The 20,531-nt window shown below is 39.9% G+C and overlaps 1 protein-coding gene across 1 annotated transcript in view; it reads right to left on the reverse strand.

Annotated features, from left to right (window-relative positions):
- ADGRB3 (adhesion G protein-coupled receptor B3) overlaps positions 1-20,531 on the reverse strand; it is a 669,006-nt gene that overhangs the window by 350,090 nt on the left and 298,385 nt on the right. The window contains exon 10 of the mRNA XM_006770359.2: positions 10,089-10,283. Coding sequence (XP_006770422.1) covers positions 10,089-10,283 — 195 coding nt within the window. The remainder of the gene's footprint in view (positions 1-10,088; positions 10,284-20,531) is intronic.

Consider the following 20,531-nt stretch of genomic DNA (forward strand, 5'->3'; position numbering starts at 1 on the left):
AATGCATGCTGCTGCTAACAAGAGACAGCACCAGAAGAGGGAGCGATTTGTATAAAAGCATCTCCATTTCTGGGAAAACACTTCACAAAGAATGGTTTGCTCACAGTGGGTCAGTAACTACACTATATATGAAAGCCAGTCAATTCCTGAATCAAAATGATAAATTCAGAGTTTGGTTGTTTTTAAATCAGCAAAGGGCACACATCAAAAATGCAAATTATTAAATTACATTCAACTAACCAGAGTGTATAAGAAATGTGTTTTTATCACTTTCTAAGGCCAATAAATCAGGCTTTCCTAAATCAGTGTGAGAAAGTAGTACAGAATAAACTCCTTTTACCTCCCTGTCTACTAATTTGGGAACCATCAGTTGTGGGGCTATGCAGAGGCACAGTGAGCTAAGCCCAAATATTTTAAGAGGGGGTTGAGGAGCATTTATGGGAGCCAGTATTTCTTGTTCATCAGTGTATCCTCAGCCTTGTCCATAGCAAGTGTCTCATGAGATCCTGACTTAAAAGAAATGCAGTCATGCACCACATAACATCTTGGACAACAATGGACTGTATATGGCGGAGGTTCCATAAGTTATAATGGCGCTGGAAAACTCCTATTACCTAGTAACATCGTAGCCACCTTAAAGTCATAACACTACACATTACTCACATGTTTGTGCTGATGCTGGTGTAAACAAACCTACTGTGCTGCTAGTGGTATAAAACTATAGCACATACAATTATGTACAGCACATAACACTTGATGATGATAATAAATGACTATGGTAGTAGTTTATGTACTTACTATACTTTTCATTGTTATTTTAGAGTATACTCTTTCTACTTATAAAAAAAAAATGTTTGCTGTAACATAGTATGCCATGTTAAGCCAGCAGCAGCCTCGTACATCTCATGTCTCTTGATTGCATCATTTTCTCTTTTTTGCTTAATTTAATCTCGTGTCATTTTGTTCATCATGGCCCCTAAGCATTCGGGCAACAGTGAAATCACCTAATAAGGCATTTTTCAGAACACATCCCATCTTTACGTGACACATGACTGTAATGAAGTCACAAAGTCAGTACACCTTAGGTTTTAAGAAGACTCAAGCATCATTCCTATGAGCTGACCCTGCTCCTCAAATATGTCTCATGCACATTGGAAAAAAATAAATAAATTCACTTTGACATTTACTCAAAGGTCAGGCTGATAGATAAACAGAGCAGAACCAAGCACTGTATTGTGAACAGGACACTCGTAGCGTTTCAGGCCACTTGACTGAAGTTTTGAGGAAAGAATTAAGTGCCTTTCATGGCAACAGATCCTCTACTCGCTAGACTGTTTAAGAGCTCCGCTACTTGTGGTACTGTCTCTCTTTGGATAACTCATGGAGCAGGTCACTTATGTCGGCCCTTGAGTGGCGTGTGACAGATCTTTGTTTTGCTGTGTTTTGATCAGGCCTGACCTCTACGGCCTAAACTCATTTGGAAAATGGAGTGTCCTTGTCAGAGCCTAAGTTTAGAGCTTTAAGTAGACAGACCTGGTTTGAAGTTTCCCCAGCATTTATAACCTGGGTAGTTGTGGGCTAATGTTGCCCACCTGTGTCTTTCTTCTCTAGCCTGTAAGAGATGATAATAGCTGTTGTGAAGCTTGGAGCTACGTCTTAGCACAGTATCTGACACATGCTAAGTGCTGGATATATGGCGGTGTTATGATTTTATGCCCCCTGTGTTATCTTTTTTACGACTGGCTGCATGATTTGTCTTTATAGCCACATTATGGCAAATATGCATCTATAACACTGCTATAGACTTCCACAACCGGCGGCACTCTCTCCGATCCTCTTTTATAGCCTAATCCTCTCTGGGCAATACGTAGAGCACAGAGCTGATCCACCACTAACTGCAGCGTCTATAATTTGTTCAGCAAAAAGCTGTCCTTCCTAAGGATGTATTCTGCTGAGAGGAGTTTTCAGTGTTGCTGTCATAAAACACCTACTATGTGAGAGGCACTGTACCCAGCAATTATCGGGCACAAAAGGCATGACTCTGCTTTTTCTTTGCAGGAAGTATTATGAAAATCAATGCAGTAAATGGTTGTGATAAAGAGAAGCACACAAGTTTCTGCCACATTCAAAGTGCAATTCCTACAACTCTGGTTCTATTTTGGTTCCTCAGTTTATGTTGTTCATTACACTCCACAAATGAGTGAGATCATGTGATATTTATCTTTCTCTGACTGGCTTATTTCCCTTAGCAGAAGCATGGAATAGACTGTCCAACCTATAAGGGAAGGTGGGGTGGGGGGGAGTGAGAGGGTAAGAGATCAACCAAAGGACTTGTGTGCATGCAGATGAGCCAAACCAATGGACACAGACGGGGGGTGGGGGAGCACTAGCTGGGCAGTGGGGGCAGCCGGGGAGAGATCAATGGGGGAAAAAAGGAGAGTTATGTAATACTTTAAACAATAAAGAATTTAAATAAAAAATTAAAAACAAACAAAACAACAAAGTGCAATTTCTATGTTGGACGACATGAGACTGAAAGGACACTCTCTTTTAGGGAAAGTGGTAAATAATTCTTCATCCAACGTCTGATTCCTTCCACTTGACAAATATTTCATGAGCTATATATAACTGTATAGAGATATACTGAAGCATGTCATAGTGTTGAGCTTTTCCTGAATTCCATGTAAAAAGAGAGTTGTAGATTAGGCTAATGATTTAAGATATCTGAGTCCCCCAGGTGTGCTCTCCTCCCCTTAACCCCCCAGCAAAATACTTGGGCAATGAGAGTCAAAGACAAGCCCTAAGCAATAGATTTAATAATATGGAACTGAGTCTTAAGGAGTAGTGGTAGTCCTGACTAGAAATATAGGGGAAGCATGAGGAAGGCTTACAGGCTGAGCAAGGAAGCAGAGACAAGCCATTAGGCTAAGGGCGCACAGCACAGGTAGGTCACTGATTCCTCTGCAGAGCAGGTGACAGCTGCAAGGCCATGTATGATCTAGCCCTTCCTATCTCTCCAAGTCTAATTCACTATCCTACCCGCTCTCCTGTCCCCTGCTGTCTCTAGTGCAGATTCATCAGACTTCTTCATGCCCCCCGAGCTCCTTTGTGCCCCACTTCTGGGCCCCGACAATGTTGTTTCCTCCCTTCCACTGCTCTGCTTCTAATTCTTTACTCAGGTAACCCTTTCCTGTTTTTCATGTCTAGACTTATATGCAATTTCCTTAAAAAAAAAGACCTTATCATATCACCCTCTCCCCAAGTATACCAGGTCTGCAAATTCTTTTTTTTTTCCTGATCTTATTCAATGAAGATTTTTATTTTTCATTTCCCAATATCTTTGTCATTCAGGCTTAATACCCAATCCACAGGAAAAGGCAACAGCCAGTATGTAGAAGGAATCAACCATGAACCCATGATGTGAAGAAAGAGGTTCTATCTACCACAGGGGCCCTGTTCTCTGTTCCGATAGTCGGCTTTCCCAAACACAAGGTGAACTGGCATGACAGTCTCTGACTCCACTCCACTCACCATCATGCACAAGCGCCTCAGCAAAACTACCATGCATTCACCACGGATGAAGAATTGCTCCTTGACTCTGAGGTAAAAGAGAGGAGAGTAATGCAGGCAGGCAGCCAGCCGTGTAGCACCCACTTACAGGATGACAGGGGACAAACATGTGGACTCGGAGTGTTCTTTTAAAGTGTATCACAATTTTTAATTATGATGCACTTGTAGGATGATCTATTTAGGGCTTTTTTCCTCTACCAGGCTACAATCTAGTTGGGCTTATTTGTATTATGTTTACTCTTGTGCCCCTAGTGTACAGCATAAAGCATAGGACGATATACACACTCAAATATTTCAGTTTGATTGCATCCCTACTGTATATATGATCATTGGCTAGGCATTGAAGGAATAAAAAATCATCAGTAACTAGTCTTCATCTAATTTGCTACTTCCTCTCAACACATCCCCCTGCCCCATCTTCAGTGCCACCAGGGTTCTCATGAAGCCGAGGGAAGGAACTATCAAACTTATTTTTTAAATACGCTTTTTTATTGATTTTTTAGAGAGAGAGGAAGGGAGAGGGAGAGAGAGAAACATCTCTCTGCCTCCTGCATGCCCCCTACTGGGGATCAAGCCTGCAACCTGGGCATGTGCCCTGACCAGGAATCGAACCAGTGACCTGTTGGTCCCTATACTAGGGTGTAGATCTCTTATCCAGAATACCTATCCAAGCAGCATATCATCTAACCAAGGGTAATTAGAAACTACTAGTATCAAGGATTCAGGAAGACAGGAGATTATAGTCCAGGGCACTCCTAGCAGGTTTCAGGGAACAATATATAGCAAGAATATAATTCAGAGACAAGAAACTGAGCTACTGGAAAAGCAGGGGATAACTGGGGGACAAGGGGTTGGGATACAAAGGTTGGGGAGGTCAGGAGTGGGATCCACAGCAGGCCGGATGGCCTGAACGGTCAGAGAGCTCTGCCAGCAGCACTGACTGTTCCAGTTTGACCAGTGCAATCTGCGGGATCTAGAGGAATGTGAGAGCAAATTATGGAAGTAAATATTCCACACATTTCTTAGTTTAGGGACAAAAAAATAGTCTTTAAGGACATCTCTTTTTCTTCTTCTCTTAGTCACGAGTCTGACAGAAAACAGAAACTCTGATTCATTTTGAAATTGACTGAGGACATTGATTGATCCAGGAATCTTTCACACTAATCTCATTGATCTGTGGGATTTCTGAATAGCTTGGATGGACAATTTTTACACAATACTGCCAGTCTCTCCAGGCTAACCTGAGGATCAAGGGCTTTAGCAAAGGGTAGCAGAGTGGTTTGCTTTTAGGTGCAGAAGGCATGGGAGGTTGCATGGAAAGAAGCAATAGCCCATGTTCTGTGCTATGGGGTATGAACTTGGTCTTATTCTGGGGCTCTCATTTAAAAATAAGAGGACAGAAAGTTAGTGAAACTAATACAATTAAGTACGCTAAATGATTTTTTCCCCAGAAGTAGCCTGGCAAAGTTATACAAACATTGTAACTCAGGGTGGCAAAATCATCCTCAAATACAAACCAGGGGTGCTTCTTAAGTAAGGAATGAAGTAGTGACCCAACACCCAAGTTTGGGCAGGCCTGGCTGACACATCAAAGAGTCAGCATGTGTGAGAATCATGTGTGAATTACAAGTTTACCCCTGACAACACTACAAGCAGAAGCCAGAGCAGGTCCTTTCCCTTGGGAAGAGGCCTGGCACATGACTCTTTGCTAAAGGGAAATTCTCAAGATTCCCCATCTGAGCCAAATAGTGGCTGCCCCCAAGTTCATTAACTTGAAGCTTTAACCCCCAGGACCTCAGAATGTGAGAGTATGTGGGTGCAAGGCCTTGGAAGGGGTAACTAAGTTAAAATGAGGCCGTTAGAGTGGGCCCTCATCCAATTCAATAGGTGTACTTATAGGATGACGTCAGGACACGTAGATACTAGGTTGGGTGCTCACAGAGAACACAGCCAGATGGGGGACACAGGGGAAGGCAGCCTTGTGCAAAGCTAAGGAGAGAGCCCCAGGAGAAACCATCTTGGACTTCCAGCCTCTAGAATTATAAGAATGTAAATTTCTGTTGTTGAGGCCACGTAGTCTGTCTTATTTGTTATGGCAGCTCTAGCAAACTAATACATGTCCCAGGAATTTTTTTGGATTCTCACCCAAGGATAGGTTTTTATTCATTTTAGAGAGAAGAAAAGAAGGGAACGTGAGATAGAGAGAGAGAGAGAGAGAGAGAGAGACTGAGAGAGAGATTGCCTTCCATATACACCCTACTGGGAATCGATCAAACCACAACTTTTTCAGACCCTTGGTCGGCAAACTCATTAGTCAACAGAGCCAAATATCAACAGTACAACGATTAAAATTTCTTTTGAGAGCCAAATTTTTTAAACTCAAACTATATAGGTAGGTACATTGTTATTAACTTAATTAGGGTACTCCTAAGGCTTAGGAAGAGCCACACTCAAGGGGCCAAAGAGCTGCATGTGGCTCGCGAGCCGCAGTTTGCCGACCCCGGTACTAGACAATACTCCAACCAACTGAGCCACTGGGCCAGGGCTCTCCCAATATTTCATAGTAAATGGAATCACAATAGAAAACTAAACTACCTGTAGAGACATTGTATTAACCCAAATCTCAGTATTTTATTGACTCCGAAGTAAACAATGGGGGGTTCTGAAAGGACAAAACCACCTCAGACGTTTCACTGTGTTTTTTAAAAAATAAAACCACAACCATTTATTCACCTGCCATGGCATTTTTAGTTGACAGGCTGCACTATTCTATATAATAAAAGGCTAATATGAAAATTGACCAAACAGTGGAATGACCAGTCGCTATGACATGCACTGACCCCCAGGGGGTAAGCACTCAATGCAGGAGCTGCCCCCTGGTGGTCAGTGCACTCCCACAGGGGGAGCGCCACTCAGCCAGAAGCCAGGCTCATGGCTGGCAAGCACAGCAGTGGTGGCAGGAGGCCTCTCCTGCCTCTGCCAGCAGCACTAAGGATGTCCGATTTCTGGCTTAGGATGTTTGATTGCTGGTTTAGGCCCATTCCCCTAAGCTGTCAGTCAGACATCCTCCGAGGGCTCCTGGACTGCAAGAGGGTGCAGGCCGGGCTTAGGGATACCCCCCACCCAAGTGCACGAATTTTGTTCACCGGGCCTCTAGTGTATATATATATTCTCTCAAAACATCTTTGTCTCCCTCGCTCTGCCCACCTGATTGCCGCACATACTTTGTACTGTACTCTCCTATGGAGACTGTGAGCTCCTAGCAGCCAGCAGCCATCTGCTAAAGGGTATACTCATGTTGATTTGTGAAGCAAGATTTGTTACTTAATATCTCACCCATTTAAGGACATTATTTGGCATTGAATTTCTCATTTTCACCTTTAGAGTAAGGGCAAGGTTTAAATACTGACAAGAAAGAGCTGTTATTTGTACAAGGCTCTCTCTACCACAGAGAAACAACAGGGAATCCTCTCAGGCTGTTAAGCACTGAAAACAGCAGTCATTTACGACTTGGAGCAATTGTCAGCTGGGTGTTATGGTCCTGTTCAAGACCTGGTTCCCACTGTGCGAGGAATCCCAAGTATTGATTTAAGCCATTCTCTTCATCCACATACTCTCCAGCTTTCAAATGGCCCTTCAGTGTCAACTTCAAGGATTGATGATTCTTTCTGACTCCCATTTTCCTTGACATTTTCCCTGCCCTTCTCCTCTGTAGCGAGTGGAAAAGGAAAAAAATCAGCACCATTCTTTATGAGTCAATGACATGAGGAGCATCTAACCTTCCTTTCTTGCTAGGAGAGACAACAAAATCCACCCCTGCATGGGCAGCAGACACCTGTGGTCCAGGGATGCTTTGGGCTTTTGCTCCATCAGGGTATTGCACACCTTCTGGGATAATAAGAGCTACATTGTTTGAGCTCTTACTATTTGAAACATGCTTGTAAGTTTTACATAGATTATTTAGTCCTCACATTGGCACTATAAAGTAGCTTTATCCCATATAATGGAAGAGAAAATTGAGTCACGGAGAAGTCCAGTAACTTATCTAGCATCACTGACCACAAGTACAGAAGTCATGACCTGAAGCTCAGTATTCTGCCTAGAGGGCAAGCACGCTTACTCTATATCCTCCACTGCCTTCCCTACTTCCCCAATTATGTCAAGATGGCAATAGAGTTCCAGCCTATAGACTGCTGGTTCTATAAAGGGAAGGAGAAAATTTGCAATTCAAGATGAGTTCAGTTTGTTCCATATTAAGCCTGAGATCCTAGTCAACCAGAAATGTCCAGAACCTTTGGAAATAGGAAACTGAAGTATAAGTTAGGTACATGAGATATTAATGAAGTCTATAAACTGGAGTTCATGCAAAGACTATATATATATAATATAATATATATACATAACACAAATATACATAATATTTGTATAAAATTTTTGTGAAAAATTTAAAAAGTTCTCTGGGATTTCAGAAAAGAGAAAGATCATTTTCGAATGGAGTTAGGGGCTTGCTTGTCTGGCATTCAGAAAGAGTTGCTAGAGTTGGGCTAGGATTTTGACCTGTGGAGATGGAGAAAAAAGAATTCTAGAAGAGGAGGGCATACCAGGTGCCTGAAAAGACCAGAAGAGACAATGAAAAAGAAAAACACAGCTCCTGCTGTGAAAGAATGACTAGGACACCACTTGTGCAGAATATGGGTATAAATGGAGGGCTAATGAGAGAGTAGGACGGAAATGGAGGGACCTATTTCTGATTATGCCAAAATGTCAACAAAACAGCGAAATGGCTCTGTTTAGTCAAACCAGCTAATGTCCATGACTAAGCCTTTGGTTAAACTAATTGTACATTGAGTCAATGTACTGTAGGGAGTAGTTCAATCAAAATATGTTCCCCCAAAATCTGCTAATCTCAGTTGCTTGAATTTTTCCACCTAAAATCTTAAAGTCCTACACTCTTGAGAGTCAGAAGAGGCCCTAGAGATTATTTAGAGCACCATTCTGCCTGATGTTTCCCCATGAACACGTCTGAGGAGTTTTGAAATTACAACATTTGCATTGTGTCAAGGACTTCTAATGTCATTTTTTAATGTAAATGCTAATGAATAGAAGTATTTCAGAACTACAGGGAAAAGCTGTACTTGACTTACTTTATTTAATTTGAAAATTATGGAACTGTTTCATTCTTTGTGAGGAAGAAAATACCTTTGAAATGCTCAAATGATGGTAATCTCCCTACCCTACCTCCCAATGTATTTTTACAATTAAAAATGTATTCCAGGAGCTGGCTGGTGTGGCTCAGTTTGTTGGGCATCGTCCCTTGCACCAAAAGGCTGTCTGCTCTATTCTCTGTCATGGCACATGCCCAGGTTGCAGGCTTGATCCCCAGTAGGGGGACATATATATGTGAAAAAAAAAAGGATTCTGGTGATATGATAGAGAATGCACCTCCAATAATTCTCACAGCCATTATTTTCAGCAGAATATATCTATATTTAATTAATATATGTGCCCTTTTTTTACCAATCAGGGTATTGATATAATTTATGAATGATTTCATAATTCCAAAAAGCTTTTATTTTTTTTCTTTCTCTCAATAGCTGATTAAAACAAAAATAAACAAAACAAAACAAAACCCTCTGCTTTCTCCAAGTGAAATGCAAATAAAACTCTCAAATGAAGAGTAGGCTGAAGGAAAACTACCTGATCTGGGAATTTTGCCAAACCTTTACTTTAATGAACTTTATGCAGAGATACAGGAAGGACATTATGCTGGAAATGTAGAAATAGACTCCGCATTCTTGGCAGGAATACATGGTAGCCTATAGCACAAAAAGAGTTAATCTGAAATGCAAACTAGAGTTATATTAAATATGCTTTTTCTGCCATTCAACAAGCTGTGTTTTAATGGCCAAGGCAATACTGAAATTGGGTGAGTACTTCAACTTTATTATGGAAGTAAACGAGGCTGCCCTAGAAATCTTCCATTACAGGAAAAATATGCTGTGAGGACTTATTGAATTTCTGACTTTCTTATCCAGAACAATTCTCTACCTGCCTGATATTTTCAGGTAATGGTTCCACAAGATTAAATATGGCCTTCCCCCTTTTAGGAGCAACACCCCAAACAAACTTAAAGTATGTCTTCTTTGCATGTTATAGTTAATGTGCTTTCATTATGCTTAATGTACTTTTAATAGTCTCCTATGGCGAGATGGTGATATTAAATGTCCATGATACAACCTTGAATTTGCTACAGTGCCTTTTATCTGAGGGCTCAATGCACTTCCCACACATTCTCATTCAGGATCTCCTTGAGGTGTATTATGAGCATTTTATGGTTGAGGACACTGGGGTGTAGACTAAGGGAATCGAGGTCATTGTCAGAGCTCGCACTCAATACAATCTAGAAACTTCCCCAAGCACGAGGGAGCGCTCTCTCCCTCCTGGCGGCACTGACTTCTTTGGGCCAAAAATTGATTGCATCTTCACTAGTCTTTTCCCTCATGGGATTTCTCCCTTACCTGGACACCATCAGAGGCAGGGATGTAACTTGCCCTTTTAAATGTGTCTGTCACATTTCTGAGGATTTCCACAGACATCAGAAGATCCCCTGCATAGAAATTTTTCCTCTGAGTTAGATCCAACAGTGTCTTGGTCACTTGGGACATCCCGTCACCTGCCAGCATTCGTTGCCCCTTAGCCAGGTGTTCTTTAATCTGGATGGTCAAAAAAACAAAACACAACAGAATAAATATCAGAATCTTCATTACTATTTCTCTGCAAATCTTCATCCAACAAATAAACTTCAATTGGAGACTCAACTTTAACATAGCTTTGCAACACTTGGGGGGATTTCAAAACTGCACATTGTGTGTGTCCCACATTCGATGAATATTCAGCATGCGGAAACTAATGAGAGTATATACGTTACACTTGGGCAGGCTTGCCAGACTTGCTTTTATCTTGTTCTCAGAGCACACAATTCAACACATTGGAGAACGTGTGTACGAGCTTAGGTTTTTAACTGAAGTAGAAATAAAAAATTACTTTTGCATGTGGTAAACAGGGAGACAGTTTAGTAAGGTGTGGTCAAGAAATTTAGAGACAGGAAATTATAAATACTTCAAGATTTCCAGTTTTATTAACATGCCAAGCTTAATTTTTGCCTTACCTCTTAAAATAAACATATCTTTCTCTAGTAGCAAAATTAAGTTGTCACAAGGACATTTTAGCTTTAGAACATATCTATAACTTTAGAAATCTACTATGACATGACTGAAAGCTAGATTATTTTAGCTTTATTTTATTTATTTTTTTGAATATATTTTATTGATTTTTTTAGAGAGAGAAAGGGAGAGGGAGAGGGATAGAGAATTAGAAACATCGATGAAAGAAAAACATCGATCAGCTGCCTCCTGCACACTCCCCACTGGGGATGTGCCGGCAACCAAGGTACATGCCCTTGACTGGAACCGAACCTGGGACCCCTCAGTCCACAGGCCAAAGCTCTATCCACTGAGCCAAACCGGTCAGGGCTTAGCTTTATTTTAAAAAGAAATAAACTCTAACAACAAAAATAAAACAATAACAACAAAAACAGACAAACAACAAAAAAAATACCCCAAAACTCTCAGCTAGATCTTCAGCAGCAAAACAAACTATTAAGATGCAAGGCTTAGCCCAGCTGGTGTGGCTCCGTGGTTGAGCATGGATTTATGAACCAGGAGGTTAAGGTTTCAATTTCTAGTCAGGGCACATGCCTGAGTTCCAGGCTCTATCCCCAGTGGAGGGCAAGCAGGAGGCAGTCAATCAATGATTATCTCTCATCATTGATGTTTCTATCTCTCTCTCCCTCTCCCTACCTCTTGGAAATCAATAAAAAATGTATTTTTTAAAAAGATGCAAGGCTTAAATTAGTCTGATGGCCAGAGAAATATGTTGTCATTTTTCATATTTGCTTATCTCATAGTTCAAGGGAAGAAAAACATCTTATAGCGTGAAAGAATGGTAATGTTAGAGAGGGTAAATTGATAGCAAGGATCCACCATACTTTTCTTTGTTTACTAAAAGGTTAATGCTTATAATCTCATTGCTAAATTTGTGATAAAACTAATGTATCAAAAGTTCATGAAATAATCAAGAACTAACACACCAGAGAATAGCTGAACTAGAAAGGGTAACCTGTAATAATTGTAATGATCAATTTCCCATTAAGATTCATGCCAACAAGTCCTGTAAATCATGACAATCAATCTGAACTAATCCCCAAAGTTAGAAGTTTTCAAAAACATGTATTTAAAAACAAACAACAACAAAAAACATCTTGCCACTTCAGATATTTTACTTTTCTTTAGTCTCTAAAACTCTAAAAATATTTTGGTGAAATAAAAATCTTTAGACATACTCCATTTCCATTACTATGCTAAAAGACAACCTATTTATGTAGTTTATTTCTTTCCATTTTTTTCTCTTATTTATCTCCTGTCTCTCCTCAGTGGCAGCCAACCATTGATTAAAGTCCAAAGGATTGGTATGATCAATGATCAGCCCTTGACTATCTCTTCTCTAATTTATTGATAAATATTTGCAACTTGCTGCTCAAGTCATGTGTTTCATAAGTTCATGTGTTTGCACTGGTGATCCTGCCCCCTCTCTTACATCAACTCATGTTTATGCACCACTCAGATTTAGTATTGGCTCTTCTAAATATTTAAACGGAGTTAACTCCCTTCTCAGCACTAACCTCTTACACATCACTGCATCACACTGAATTGTAATCATTTTTTCATATGTCTTTCTGCCCCAGTAGTCCTTCTGAACCTTTGAGTAGGTTGCATGACTTAGAAAATAGCACCATAAAGTCTGTTAGAGTTAATTAAAGTTTTACGTCTTAACTATACCTTTGCGATATAATGCAATGGATGGTCTTTGAAGCCAGCAGTGCCGAGGTTTTTATTTAAACTTTGAAACTTATCATTCTTACAATTGAATCCATAGGAGACTCAGATAGCAGGTCTCCTCTGAGATGTGAAAACTATACCTATCTCGTTAAAATATTTAAATATCATTCTCTTAAATGAAATCACACAAGCCTAAGATAATTAGCACAAGCTACTGAGTAGCAGAAAAGCTTCTTGGCTCACCATGCTCTGTGTGCCCTACATGATCCAGTTCCTGGGGACACCTTTCCCCTCATTCACTGTGCTCTCATCACTCTGGTCATTTTTTAAATATATTTTATTGATTTCAGAGAGGAAGGGAGAGGGAGAGAGAGATAGAGACATCAATAATGAGAGAGAATCATTGTTGGCTGCCTCCTTCCCAAAACACAGGGAATGTGCCCTTGACAGGAATCAAACCCGAGACCCTTCAGTCCACAGGCTGACGCTCTATCCAGTGAGCCAGACCCGCTACGGTACTCTGGTCTTTTTGATCTTCCTTAAGCACATACCTGTCTCAGAGCCTTTGCACTGGCTTTTCCTTTTGCCTGGACCAGTTTTCCCATAGAGATCCATGTGTTTTTTTTATCACTTCCTCTGAGAGTCCTTACCTGACTCCCTATCAAATATGATACCATGGCCATTCATCTTACCCTCCCTCATTGTGCTGAAGTTTTCCTGCCATTGTGCCATAGTTTTTCATCTATTTCTTCACTTATTTTTTTACATACCATCCCCCCCCACCATCCTATATAATAAAGTGGTAATATGCAAATTGACCACCACACCATCGCACAAGATGGCTGTCCCCATGTGGGGATAAGATGGCCTCCACAAGATGGCTGGCAGGGGAGGGCAGTTGTGGGTGATCAGGCCAGCAAAGGAGGACAGTTAGGGGCAACCAGGCCAGCAAGGGAGGGCAGTTGAGGGGACTAAGCCTGCAGGGGAGGGCAGTTGGGGGCAACTGGGCCAGCAGGGGAGCAGTTAGGGATTGACCATGCTGGCAGAGGAGTGGTTAGGGGGTGATCAGGCTGGCAGGCAGAAGTGGTTAGGTGCAATCAGGCAGGCAGGCAGGTGAGCGGTTAGGAGTCAGCAGTCCCGGATTGTGAGAGGGATGTCTGACTGCTGGTTTAGGCCCGATCCCAAACAGTGGTTGGACATCTCTTGAGGGGTCCCAGATTGGAGAAGGTACAGGCTGGGCTGAGCGACACCTCTCCTCTCCCCCGCCCCCCCAGTGCACGATTTCATGCACCAGGCCTCTAGTTAGAATATAAGCCTTGTGAAGAAAGAGACTTTATCTGTATTGTTTACTCCTACAGTCCCAGCACCTAGAGGATATACACAATATATTGAACAAATTAATTGAATAAATCAAGCAATCAATCAAAATCCTTCCATGATCATGTTAGATTAAGTGAGGCACACTTGAAAGTTGCCTTAACTCACTCATCAGCACAGCCCATGGCAAACACTGGTATCAAATAGTATGAGAAATGCCTGGCTTAAAGAGACAGTGCAGCTTCTAGGCTTGAAACTGTCTGGTTCAGTAGGTAGAGTGCAGAAAGTCTTAAAGTGAAATGAAGTTAATTGGGTCTAACCTAAAAAATGTCATCATAATCAGCTTTCAGTTTTGTGCTGACAATGCAGATCCCAGCTGTGATGCTCAAGGCACAGAGGACTTCAGTGGTTCTCCATTAGGAAGAGAGAGCATGGCTGTTGAAATAAACAGCCTCTGGCTACTTCACATCAGCTCTGTATCTACTTTGGCAACAAATATGCATGCCTGTGAGGGATCTAATTTGCTCAGATTTCTAATACATCCTTTCTTTCAAACAAAAGCACCACAGTACTAGAATCTTAAGGAATAAAACATTTAGAAACATTTTCTGTTTGCAATAAAAATAGTACAGAAGGCACTTGGTGGCTCAGCTAACCAGAGATAGGAAAGCAGTCTTTCACTTCTGGGTCAACATCAAATGTGGCCCCCATCAGTAGTAAATCAACGTCATTGCCATCTGACAGCTGCTTAGCAGGCTTATTCAGAATGAGTTGTTCTCAGTCTAGCTCTTTGCAAACAGGTGCAAATCACACCAACCCTCACAAAAGGCATTAATTTGCATCTTTCCTGGCATTGCTGGTGGAAAGAACCCAGAACAAATACCTTGAAATAGCTGTACACACGAGTGTAGACTATTGGTAGCAATTATAACGTGTACCAAGAGTGTTCAGCTAAGATAGATTTCCATCCAGAACATACTTGGTTGATTAAAAATCCCAGTTTCTTGATTTTCCTTACACAATACAAGTGCACTGTAAAAGATCCTTTCCTTAAAACATGCCTACTTTTTCCTAGAACGAAAAAATCCAGGTTTTATCTGCAGGTCTATTTTTCTCTTTTCTGGATCATGAAGAAGTAAGTAGAATTCAGATTGAGTTTGTTCAACTTACTTTTTTCTCTGTTTCAAATTGCCCTTTATTCACGTTTTACCTCTCTTCCTTTGTTCCTATCTCTATGCTATAACTCTAGGGTTATACAATTTGAACCCCATCCAACCTTTCTTCTACAATCCTTCCCTTTCTCAAAAGTATGGCCCGGTATTGTATATCTTATTTAAGGTATTGTATATCTTTTCATGTTGCTATTCCCTTTCAACTATTGTGTTCTTTCTGATTCTCTTCTAAATAAAAATCAGAAGTATGAAATCTGATTTGAACCCAACTATTTATCTCCTAAATATTCTCTCTGAAAATCTTACTAGGACATTATATTTATAGAGCAAATGGAATCTAAAATCTGGATTTAGATTGTGGTTCTGCTATTTGTGACATAGGACCACTGGCTAAACTATTTGCCTTTTTCCCAGCATCATTTGATCTGTCTATAAAAAGAAGCAAACATCACCACAGGGTTGTTATAATGGGTGACTGCAAGATAGAGGTTAAAAGTGGACACTCGGAGACTTTCCCTTCTTCTCTTCCCATCTTTAATTTCTAATTCCTCTAACTACATTTGAGTTTTAAAACAACCATTGGAGGTGTTACAATTACCCATATTTTGCAGATGAAAAAGTAGAGGCTCAGCATGGTGAACTGCATTCTCCAGAATTGTCTAGCCCTAAATTGTTCCATGATTTGAGCTTCAGTGGTTTGATTGTAGAATCCACGCTCTTAACTACCACCTGCTTAGCTCAGGTTTTATATACTGCGTTTGTTAGAAACTGTCAAGATGCTTAAATATTTAAAAATAATTTTCAACCACATTTATTTCAAGGAGCCATTAAATCTTTATCATATATAGAAAGAATATGAGAAGCAAGAGAATTGAAGCAACTTGCCAGGCAGTTGAGATATTGCCCATTATTTGAGTAGTGGTTATTATTTTGGAATATAATGTATAAAGGCTACTAAAGCCAATCACCAATCAATATCTATGTAAAAATTGTGTAGGTAGTTTTCCACAAGTAGACAGAAAAGTCCCCCAGGATAAATCAAGGATTCTATTTCAATTGGGTCATATTTCATAATTCTCTTAATTTAGTTACTGAAATAGCTCAGAAAGGTTTAATTATTTAAATATTTCCTTTAGAATTATAATTGCCAGTGATTATGTCTGCTCAGCTTGCAGTATTCAGTGAGTATTTTTGCTCCAAAGGACGAGCGTTAAAGTTTCTGTGTCATTCACATTTAATACTGTTGACAAGATCTCCAGTGAAAGAAGAAAACTGACATCTAAAAATAGTGCTTCTTATAGTCCTTGCTCTTTATGTGGAGAGATTCAGTGAGGGTCATGGTTTAAAGAGTAGGTGTGTTTCTGAAAAAAAACTTATTCTTTTCACTTTATGCCTCCTACTGCCAGTTACAGTTACCTCTCTTGTGTGAATCCTAAAAAGAAAAAAAAAAGTAAATTGCAGTCACTGTGCAAATGACACAGTTTAAACTTCATATATTTGTATATTATTTTCAGCATCAACTCCTACAGTCCATCTGTAAGGTATATAAAAGGCTCTCACAGCTCTTCGTGGCTTCAATTAAAAGATAATTATACAAGAAACTTCTTTTCATAAAGCAATGATCTAAATATACATCTTTTGCTTCGGTTCAAACCTCTGTCATTTTCTAAGACCAACATCACTCATGATGATATTAAATTATTTGCAGATCTATCTGGTGTCACCAGGAAAGAAAGATATCACTCTGTATGGAAAAGAAAATGTACCCTTTGTTCTAATAGATAAATAGTTCTTAACTTCCCCCACATTTGATATACAGAGCTTGTGTGCATCCTGGAGCTGACCTAGGGTTAAGAGTTCAAATTTGAGGGACAATTGTTGTCAAGAGACAATGCTATAGATTTAGTCCATAATTCCCCGGGATACATTATATGCGTTTTGCAAAAAGCTCAGGATAAATAGCATTTGGCCATAGGGCATTGGCTATCCCAGTGTTTTGCCCCAGGGCTTCCTGAAGTGAGGATTGCAAGGTATTGCTATGAGAATAAACTGAGTCGTGAAGAAAAATGATGAAGAAAAAAAACAAAAAACTGAGCCAGATATAATGTGCTTATTTCCCCAGAAAGCCTGGAAATTTCCAAATTAAGAATGAGAACATAGTGAATTTACCTACCCAGTAAAATCTAGAAATAGCTTTAATTTCAGAGTTTTTGGCTAGAATTAGTCAAAAGTGCAATTCCTGAGCAAAGGACATAATTAGGTGAGATTTCTTTTCCTAATATCAAATAGATCTAGAAGTTCTTATTCATATTCTGAGCCAGGGGGTAGAATTGGAGCATCCTCCATGAGCTCAAAGCAGTAGAGTGTTCCCAGCCAGCACCCAGACTTTCAGGAACCTTCTCAATGGGAGGCAGAGCATTCAGTAACCCAGTATTTCCCTAAGAGTTTTTCACTTCTATTTCCATTACTTGAGTTTTCTAGTTCCAGGGATATTGCATCAGTCAGAATGGGCTAAGTTATGCTGTGAGGACAAGCAATCCCAAAATCTCAGGGCCTAAAAATAATAAAAATTTATTTCTCACTCAGAGCACATAGTCAACCCAGGTCATCAGGGAGGCTCTGCATATCATAGTGATTCAGGGGTTTGGGATGATGGAGGATTAAAGATTTTGCACTGGCAATGACATACTCAGGCACCACAAAGCTCACTTCCATACACAACCAATGAGCACGTGTGGACAGCTAGTCACATGCCTTCAAGGGTAAAAAACCACAATCCTCCCATATGCCCAGGAGAGGAAAAAGAGATACCATCTAATGATAATGATACGTCTTGTGATGGTATAGAGCTGGCTAACATTCATTTAACTTCTTTGCATCCACCAAAAGTTTACTTTTTAAAATTATTTTTTTAACATATTACTTCTTTGCATTTATTTACCAAACTAGAACCCCAAATGACATCTGCTACATGCTTCTTAAACTTCAATGTGCACTTGAATAGCAAAGGGAACTTCCAAAATGAAGATTCTGACTAGGTAGGTCTGAGACGGGGCCTGAGTTTCTACATGTCTAACAAGCTCCCTGGTGCTGCTGACACTTCTGGTCTCAGAAAACACTCTGGCTCTACCAAATGCTTTGTTTTGCACCTGCATCCAAGTAGCTCTACTTTTGCTAGAGAAAAAAATCACAACTAAACTGACTAGCTGTACTCTAAGTTCTTTATTTCAAACCTCAGTACAATATAAATTTGGCAACCCCCCAAAGCCACCCACCTCAAGCTCACCTTCCTCATTTCAGAAAATGACATCCCATCAGTGAAATATGCTCATTCAATCTTAATCAAGGATACCATCACCTCTCACCTGGATTACTGCAGCAGGCTTCATGTGTTCCTGTTCTACCATCCTACGGTCCATTCTCCATAGAATAACCATAGACCCTCTTTTAATTAGATTGAATCTCATCAGTCCTCTGCTGTTTTTTGTTTCCCTTTGCACCAAGAATAAAATCCAAACTCCTAGCAAAGGCTCCTAAGGCACAGAATAATTTTTTCCTTACCTACTTTTCCAGGCTCATCTCATGACAACCTATTTTTAGCTCACTACTCTGGCCACTGGATCATCTTGCCCTTCCTTAAAGACCCCAAGACTTTTCCATATGCTATTTTCTCCAAATGGAATGTACTCTCATTCCCTGACAAACTCATTCTCTCCACTCTTTGCATATCTAAATCCACCTCATCTTTTGGGTCAGACTTCTAAAGGGCATTTCCTCATAGACACCTCACTGACTATTTTTTTTTAATCTAAAGCAGTCCCCAAACATTATTTCCTATGTTGGCACTTTAATTTCTATATATATATACACACACACACACACACACACACACACATATATTAGAGTTTGTAATTATTTTAACTCTTTTCTTGTCTACTTTATATTGCATTTGTTTTAAGTGTCACCTTCAAGTTGCACCCTTGTGTAGCTGCACTGTACTGCACAGAGTTAAAGCTCAGTGAATATTTGTATAATAAATTAGTGGGTAGATAAAAGGATGGATGAATGATTGAACAATATTATACACTTATTTCCCTTATAATATTTTTTTTTACTTTGGCATTTTGCAAAATATAATTCTCTGTACAAGAATATTCTATTAAATCATCCAATGAATAAGTTCCAAATCAGTGAATTTTAATGGCTAAAACTAATTCTAACACTTCTTCTATTTAGTCACAATAAATACACAACTGAGAGAAGCTTAAAAAATCTCCTGGGTTTGTGTTATAATCAGTAATATGTTATATGAGTTTCTTTTTAAAAACGAGGAAAAGTAAGTATAATTGTTAGAAGTATTTCATTATATATCTATACCACAGACTCCCTTAAAATTCCCTAGGAAACAGTATTATATGTATCTAAAGATTTTTTTCTTTTTTATAATAAAGCCAAAATTTATTGGTTTAATAGAATGGAATAATTCATGTAAGGTCAATTAAAAGTATATATGTAAATTACTAAAAAATCATAAGCTTCTAGAGCAGTGGTTCTCAACCTTCCTAATGCCATAACCCTTTAATACAGTCCCTCATTATGTGGTGACCCCCAATTTCATTGTTACAAATTGAACATAATTAAAGCATAGCGATTGATCACAAAAACAATACGTAATTATGTATGTTTTCCGATGGTCTTAGGCGACCCCTATGAAAGGGTCGTTCGACCCCCATAGGGGTCACAACCCCCAGGTTGAGAACCGCTGTCCTAGAGCATCAGAGAGCTACGAATGAAATAGACTAATTTCCAGAAAAGAGGAGATCCTTTCAGAGGTAAGCCAACAATTTCAGCTGGTTTCTTTTTTTTTTCTTTGGGAATGTTTGCTAAATCTGGACAGGAGTGAGGAGAAGGTGTAACCCAGGCAGAGGCTCATTAGAGCAGAAAGAGAAACTTTTTCGGTTGGCAAAGGCTGGAGAAATATACACGAAATGTAAGGGTCCCTAAAAATCTTGCTGGGACTTTTCTCCAAAAGACATTTGTTGAGTTTTTGAAATATGTAGGAAGCTGAGGAATTATGATGAAAACTTTTCAGCCACAGAATGTAATTTTCTCCATCCTTGTAAATAGGCATTTGACAATAAATGCCTAGTGAGAAGAGTCCAGCTTTAAGCAACCAGCTGGACTTCTCCTTAAGCTATTTGCAGCATTTGAAGTTACCAAGGCAGAAAGCTGGGGCACTGAGCCGGGAACTTTTGTAGGGCAGAGCTGAATCTTCTACAGTTTTTCAGGGTTGATGGGATGGGTACACATGGGCTCCCCATCCGAAAGACATGATGGTAAAAGGGGATGAAGTAAATGTATTTTTACTAAAACTGCAAAACAGCTTTGACTCAGACCAATTCTTGCCTGTATTGAAGTACCAGCTCTCACTGTATTTAGACAACCAAGGAAGGAAGGAGTGCTTCTTGGTGGACATGAACATTGTCTGAAGTCCCGACAATTATTTGATACGAGTGACATTCAATAAAAAATTACTAGTTGTGCCAGATGATGTGACTGACAAAACAAAACAAAA

The sequence above is a fragment of the Myotis davidii genome, unplaced genomic scaffold (genome assembly GCF_000327345.1).
Source record: "Myotis davidii unplaced genomic scaffold, ASM32734v1 scaffold803, whole genome shotgun sequence".
Lineage (NCBI taxonomy): Eukaryota > Metazoa > Chordata > Mammalia > Chiroptera > Vespertilionidae > Myotis > Myotis davidii.